The following is an 8,186-nucleotide window of genomic DNA, read 5'->3' on the forward strand; positions in this document are numbered from 1 at the left end:
ACAGGAAACTACACAGATACAACAGTGTTGTTCAGAGCATCTTCAGAACATGACCTGTATTCCATACACATATCATTAGAGATTAATTACTACAGATTAGTGTGTATGCAAAATGTGATGTTTTGTATATTGGTTTTCAGTGCTAGATTAGAATAAGTTAGTAAATACAGTTTCCCTCTGATTAGCTTCACCTTTACTGCATCATGAAGGAGTAAACTGTAAGTCTGCCACCTTCTGGGCATTTATGATTTAGTAACATTAACTTGGTCCATTGAAGTCAGACAATATAGCATAGATTGAAAATTAGGCATGCACAGGACCAAGTATTGACTGATATTAGAGTTTTTTTTATTTTCGGTATCGGTATATTATTGCATATACAATATATATTTTACTGATAAAATGTGCATGCTTAATTTTACCTACACTGTTATGATTAGATCTACCGTTAGCTCACTTTTAAAAATTATTATTTAAAAAAATCTGATAAATTTAAATCTCAAAATTAATATTTATTTTTGATATGAAGCACTGGGTTTGAGTGAAGAGCCATAGTTGAGTGGTTAATTCTCACAAAAAAATAAAAAATAAATAAAGCTACTAAGCAGTGAAATTGAAAGTGAAAGGGAATGTCACAGCTGATTAAATTACAAACTTGGAATCAGTAAACCTTCATGTAACAAGGGCCAAATGTCTCAGACCACTAAATTTTGAATTCTTTCAATTTTTTCCCCTTACAAATGATAATATGAGTATGACAATATTAGAAAAGTTTATATTTTCACATGCATTTCCTTTTAAAAAAGTCAGAACTAATATCCATCATTTGCTTAATGACAGCAGCACTTGAGCTCAGGGACAAATGAATGCACAGACTTACGTGGGCTGAAGCTCAGGGGCCCACATTGGGGAGGGTCCTATTTGCTGCATGATGCACCATGCTGCAATAATTACTTTTACATATAGGAATTTACAGCAGTAACAACTGCTTTCTATAACCAAACTCACATCCAAACATTTTCAAGACTAACAAGCTAATTTTTGCTAAGCTCTGCTGTGTGAACAGAACCGGACAACAAGTTTTCTGTAATGTCATACAGTGCGAGAGAGCCACTCTTTGCTGAATGCGGGTAGAGTAACTTACAAAAGTGTGGATATAATCTTATTTGCCATTTGAAGATTTTAGACCAAGTCACTGTTTTCCAACGAAGCTGTTCTCCGCTCTCACTCTGTTGTCAGTTAATGTGACGCACAAACTTAAGCCTCGACTTTTGTCAATTCAAATGTGATAAAACTTTAGAGTATCATATTACTTTAATCACTATCACTATGATTACAGTTAATGGATCCTATTGCACATTCATTCAGACAGAATTTGAGACGCTAATCTCTATCGAAAGCGACATTCTCCAAAAATTGCATTTTGCTGATGTTATCGAGGACTTTTTAGACGGAAAAACAATGATAGAAGGTCATGTAATTTGAATTTATTCGTACTTTAACACAAATTAAAATGTCTATGAATGAATTTCCTAATGGCCTAGTGGCATTTTTACTTGGGGTTGCAAGGCCTACTGCAATGCTGTAGCCCAAGGACCTCTGGTTATCTAAAGGCACCCCTGCTTGAGCTGCATGAACTTGTGTAAAGCCTGAGGATCATGTTTTCCAATATGATTTGAGAATGTTTCAAAGAGCATTCTGTGCTTCAGTGGAAGAAAGAAAATCTGTCCTTTTTTACACTGTATAAGGTTATAATGTCACATATTTGATTACTTCATGATTTTATGCCATAAGTTTGTTTAAAACTTCTTTTTAAAATAAATATTACATTTACAAGCAAATGACTAAATTTATGCAAAAGTAGCAGAAAGCTGGTCCAGATGATTTTACCTGTGTGCTGAAAAGACTCTATCTGCCACCTGGATGCTGATGTCAGACATATCAGCCTTTTGATACAGAGACAAAAGATCTGCCCCAAGCCCTGATGCTGGCTCTAAATGCTCTGAACCTGACAAACAAACAGAAATGAATCAGAATGAGTAACAAAGGCCACAACATGTAATGCTGGCTCTTACTATTCACAAACAGACTTTAGCACTAATGCAGCTTCAGTGGGCAGAACTGATCAATAAAGAATAATACGATTTCTGGATCAAATCAGTAAAGAAAAAAGTATGTAAATTATATCTATATAAAAGTTGTCCTTACCTGGTTCAGAGCTGACCTGAGAGTCAACATCATGGCCGTCTGTAGCAGTGCCGTTCACTACCAGCGAGTGGCCGTTGTGTATATTTAAGGCGCTATTCTCCTTCACCAGGCACTTGTCTTCTGTGTACACCTTTCTGTTACAGAAAGTGCAACATATAACATGTTACCGAACACATATAGCTTTTAGACACATGACTTTTACAGAATGGTACAGGACTGATCTAAGGTTTCATTTACATTTTCAAATGCTATTAATTATAGTAATAGTACAGAAAATGCTATTACGTACTGTATAAAGTCCTTGAGGGCTGCAGGTTCAATCCCCTGCAGGTGGATGACAGGTGTAGTTGATTCAGTTCCCTGCAGGAGGTGAGGAGCTCGGGCCAGCAGCACCACCCTGTGGGCCTTCAGCCGAACAGCAGAACCCACATACAGAGTGACGTCAGTCTCCTGCTCCTCCTGCAGCAGCCTGTTGGAGAAAGAGATCTTCATCAAAATCATATAAAAACCCAAATGCAGCAGTTCTGTTATTTTTGAGAAACAAATTGCTCAGCACCCCTTGCTATTTTTCTGCAATCAGCAAAACACTGCTGAGAGATTTTCTGATGCTACATCGTGGATTTTTAATATTAAAAATAGGTGTCAATATGCAAGTAAACAAGGGAAAATAATGTAGCCTAGTGGTTGAAAACTAAAATTCTTCATCTAACACCACCTAACAACAATTTCACTAGAACTGTTAAATAAACACACATACATTTCTATTCTAAAGTTCTATAGTGTAACGGAAGCCTGTTTTTCCTGAGTTTAAAATATGAAAAAGTCACACTATGAGAAATAAAGATACGAAATAAAGTCTAAATTATGAGAAAAAATAAATAAATAAAGTCACTTTTTTGTGAGATTTGTGAGATATAAAGTCGCAATTACCTTTTAATTCTTTTTTGTACTCTTAGGCATAGACAGGCTTCTATAGTACTCCAGCATAAAAAGGTGTAAAAAGAAAAAGGAAGAAGGAAAAAGAAAGAAATCAAATAACAAAGACTAACCAGTGGTATTGGTAGTATTCTATGGAGCTGGAAAAAGTAAATAAATATTTCTTGTAACTATGATATGTCACTGACATTATATCTTATTTTAAACTTTATATTTTATTGAAACAGGCTTTCATTGTGTAGTAACAGGCTGACTTACTAAAACACAGCACCCCTCGCGTTTTTAGAGAACACCATAACTATTACTAAGCATCACAGATACTAAGGTACTAAATCTCTTCCCTCAACTTCACATCTACATCAACACCATTGTCAGCATCATTTTGGCATCTTCTGCTGCAGTGTGAAGAATTTAGGTGACCCAGAATCCAAAGTAGCCCTAGGCCTTTGTGCTGGGTGTTGATGTGACTGCAGTCCTCTCTCCTCCAATGCAAGCATAGATAGATAAAGAAGAAGTGGAGAATGGAGTTGCATTTCCATCCTAACTAAAACTGCTGTTCCATCAGTAGTAATTACAGCACCAAGTGTGATGCCACAAGCTTACAGGTGTCAAAAGTCTACAGAGCACTTCAGTTTGGAATGAAAAAGAGGATACTATAATCACTATAAAAACATGTTTTCTTCTTTCAAGACTAGTGGTGCATGGAACAGTCAGCCTCTCTCAAAAGAACAATAGTAGGGGTGTACCAATATTACAATTCTGGCCAATACTGATAATTTAGTTGATAATAATTTTATTATTTTGTGCAATAACTAATAAATGGAGAATATTACAAATTTAATACTATTTTGCCTAAATCAATTAAAAATAAAACAATGAAAATTAAAAGTGAATTTAGGCATCATAACAATATAATGTGCAGTGTGAAAATTTTGGAATTAGCTAAAGATTACAAATCCGCAATGTTTAAATTAAGTGAGTGTCAGATGACAGGAAAGGTAATATAAATCTAAAAATAAAGGAAATGAGCATGCACAATTAAATGTGCAATATTGACATAACGAACTAACAAATAATTAAATAAAATGTATCTAATCAAATGTATCTAATCTAATATGTGGTACTGACATATTGTGCATCTGACATATTGTGTCTTTTTAAATGTTTTTTTAATGTTACACTGGTGAACAGAATTACTTGCATAAAAATGTCCTAATAAAAAAATGTCTCAATTGTTTTTTGTTTTTTTTTATAAAAGAAAATCTCTTTTTTTAATTCCAAACTTTTCATTGGTAGAATACATGTACACATGAAGCAAATGATCAGAGTTTTCATATGAAATCACCGAAGGGAGTGGTATGAGCTGTGCAAACACTAGAGCAGGTTAGTGTGATTTGACTACACTGGCTGCTACGAGTGAACCATATAACAACACTGATATTCCAGGCTCTGACCACTTCAGTCAAGTTTTGAAAAAAGAATAACAAAGGTCTTTCATGTTAAAGGTGATAATTACCGGTTCAGATCTCTTGACAGAGCATTTGCCAATCGCTTCTTCAGCTGATTTCTGCATTTGCGCTCTTTAGCTTGGAACTCCCTGGCAGCCTCAGTGGACGACATGTTATTGCCAAACTGCTGAGCCCATACGTCAGCACATTTCTGTGATGATAAACATCTGATGAGAGAAACAGGAAACACAATTCAGTCTTTAAACCACAACTTTACTATATTTATTCTACAACAATAAATAACAATGGTGATCACAAATTCACTATTTAATTATGCTTTTGTCAAAAGTGTCCTAAAGTACAATTATAACAAAAACAGTCTTAGTGTTCAATTAATCTGGGCTTTGTTTTATTTGTTTATTTATTTTGTCATTGTTTAGTTTTAGCTTAGCTACTCTATAGGGGACAAAATACATTACCCATGTGAAATGTACACCAATATATATCCACTGGGGAGAAATCTATAAAATAAATATTACATGACATTTTAATTATTTATTATTTGTGTGTACAATTAAGTTATGCCCTAAAGAAATGCTATCCTCATCACTTGTAATATTTCTCCAAATAATATTGATGTTATTATCGAAATGAAAAATTAGGAGAGTAGCACATCTTAGTCAGATTTTTATTACTTTCATATATAATATCAAAAATCAGCACTATATTGTACCAAAATCCACTTGAATGTTGATGAAAGCTATGATTATATCTTAATTCTGGACGTGATATGGAAAAAAAAAACCTTTAACAGATGAAATATAGTTTAAAGAGGTTAACTTTTCAAGATATTATTTACACTCTCACTTTCTTTCTCTCTCTATAGTGTACAACAAACATTTAATTAGTATTTATATGAAACAATATTTAAAATTCCTTCAAAAATGCATTTGAAACAGTGTATTAACCACTGACAGGGCTTTTACAACTGACACACTTGAACGCCACTTAACCCAGTCAGATCTTTGACCGCTAGACAACCAAGTTAAAGATGGTTAAGCTAAGAGTAGGCTATGCATTTTAATAATAAAGTAAATTATTTATTATTAAAGGGTAGACTCGTCTGGCTTATTTGCTCTTAAGAGACAAATAAAAGTCTTGCCAATATTATAAATCTTAGATGGACAAATCTGATCTCCAGGTTTCTCACTGTTAGCATGCTTAGCATTCACACCTTTGAGTTACCATATAAGAGAGCTATCAAAACAAGCCTGCTTGAATAAACCAATCGTAAAATAATAATTTTTTTACACAAAATCACTCCAAAAATCCCCCACTGTTGTGCTAAATGTTTAAATAAAGGGTGTGAATGTGTATTCGTTGATTCAGAATGCTAGCCATTAGCCTTTAAACTGTCATTAACCAAAAAGAGATAATATTTCTATTATCCTTACCTATAAGTTTATCTACATTTATCTACAAAAAGAGGAATATTCATATCGCCCTGCTGATGGTAAAACCAGACCACTGAGGCACAATGACATTTCAAAAGCATCAGTGAGGCTGTCGTGTTGTCAATGACAACTGGATGAGGAGACTTACCTCACGCACTATCACACCGAAAACCGCTATATTCTCAGAGTTAAACATCCATATCTGCACTTAAATGTCCACAAATTATTCTGATAGCGAAAGTGAATTTTAACAGTCCACGCGAAACTGAGAGCTAACACAACCTTCCCAATTTACACGGGGAGTATTGCCTGGGAGTTGTGAGTATTTCTACCTTTGTTTTGCTGCCCTCATGCGGTCCAAGTGTGAATTGCATGACATGCAAAGTAGGTGAAGGTTGTCAAGTTAGATTTGTGCCCAATGTAGTTGAACGAAAGTTTTCAAGCGACAAACTAAATTACAAACTGAGAAATTTTAAAAACTCTCCGAATGAATAAATTTCAAATCTAGACCTAGTTTTACAGGTATTTTCCTTGTTTCAAAGTGTGCTTTGTTTTCATTCTAGCCTGTGAAGATGCTTTTGTCAGCTTCTGTAGGCTACTTTCAAACAAGCAACTGTCAAGATAGACGTTTTCAAAACAAAAGATTGTCAAGGACTAAAAGACCTCAGAGCAACCATTAATCCTCTGGTGTTGTTCAGTCATTTTAGACCCAAAAACTTTTACATTTTTAAAATCGGAATGGTACAAATCTTTTTGACAGTTGCTATGCGACCCGCCCCCACACACACCTTTGGGGACTAGGCTTACGTTTTATACTCAAAATCAATAAAATCTCTGCAGTACAATTCTTTATAGTCTCTAGGTCAATAATTATCAAACAAATATTGAACTTTACACTTTGTTAAGCTACAACGGGGTCACTTTTATACCCAAAAATCTATAAATCCTAAAGGACACCTCAAAACTTCATGAAGGTGAGCATATGCGACAGATGATTCTAAACAAGCATGCAACATTTTATGGAAATTCGACTATAGGTGGCGCTATAATAGTCATAAATCATCATATTTCTATGGTAATTTACCTGGATTTGCCAAAAATGTTTTTTTTTTTTTAATCATTAATTTAGGTGGTAAGAGCCATGATAACACAATGTCTTTTTCCTTATAATGCCTTAAGTGCCTGAACACCGGTAATCGCTGCTTGCAGCTATATTCTTTAGCCTATTTATTTTTTACACAATGTGGAACAAATCTGCCTCAATTCAATGAATTTTAAATACTTTTGCTCTATTTTTAACTTGCTCTAACTAGCTCTATTAAATGCTGCATTAAATGAAAAATTATACATATATTTTTTATATATTTCTTAGTCCATAATTTAGATAGGCTATGAATATTAATTAGTAAAATGATATACACTCAAAATTCAAAATATTAAAGAAAAAAAAACATTATTGAAATGAAATGAAGTATATTCATTTCAAAAAAATAAAATGATTACACGATTATGGCCTCCGGTCAGTATTGACTGCAAACAACACAAGTGTGACTCCCAAATGAACAATACCAGAGGGTTAAACAACATGTGACCTGAGGACCACTTTTGTTAAATGAGGATGTTGTTTTCTGCTTTTGATGTCAGTGATTTCATACAAATGCTCAGTAGTTGAATGTAGTGAACATGATGCTTTTGTTGAAAACATCCAGCTTTAACAAACATAAACCTTCATGACCTTCTGAATGCCAGTATAAGAACATGGCCCTTTGTTGTGCCTTGCTTTTCTCGATGTTTTTCTAAGCGTATTCAGCTGTAATGTTTGAATTGTATTTTAATATAAAAAAAACTGAAATGTTTAAATGCACAGGTTTGTGGGTTTATCCTGACAGTTCTCTTGACGACAATTTTAGAAATGTAGGCTATACATTTTATATAGTGCTCACATTCACTGCGACAGTGTTCTATTGATGGTTAATCTTGGTTTATGAGATATAAAAAAAACGGGGAGTGTTTTTTTTTGTTTGTTTGTTTGTTTTTGGTTGATTGGTTGTTTAATAAGCTATTGTTCTGAGTGACTAAAGTTTTTGGATTTTATCTATTTGAATTAATATCAGGGGCTAATGAATTTTAGTCTGTGTCA

The 8,186-nt window shown here is 34.0% G+C and overlaps 1 protein-coding gene across 2 annotated transcripts in view; it reads right to left on the reverse strand.

Annotated features, from left to right (window-relative positions):
* Positions 1-6,387, reverse strand: part of btbd8 (BTB domain containing 8) — a 32,902-nt gene extending 26,515 nt beyond the window's left edge. Inside the window, exons 1-5 of one of the 2 annotated variants that reach the window (XM_058778875.1) lie at positions 6,195-6,387; positions 4,661-4,819; positions 2,498-2,677; positions 2,209-2,342; positions 1,891-2,008 (exon numbers count right to left, since the gene is read on the reverse strand). In XM_058778875.1, coding sequence (XP_058634858.1) covers positions 1,891-2,008; positions 2,209-2,342; positions 2,498-2,677; positions 4,661-4,764 — 536 coding nt within the window. In that variant the 5' untranslated portion in view covers positions 4,765-4,819; positions 6,195-6,387. Of the gene's footprint in view, positions 1-1,890; positions 2,009-2,208; positions 2,343-2,497; positions 2,678-3,138; positions 3,187-3,402; positions 3,456-4,660; positions 4,820-6,194 lie in introns of those variants that run through there. The other variant, XM_058778876.1, reaches the window with a different exon arrangement.
* Positions 6,388-8,186: the final 1,799 nt, after the last annotated feature.

Source organism: Onychostoma macrolepis, chromosome 06 (assembly GCF_012432095.1).
Source record: "Onychostoma macrolepis isolate SWU-2019 chromosome 06, ASM1243209v1, whole genome shotgun sequence".
NCBI classification, from domain to species: Eukaryota; Metazoa; Chordata; class Actinopteri; order Cypriniformes; family Cyprinidae; genus Onychostoma; species Onychostoma macrolepis.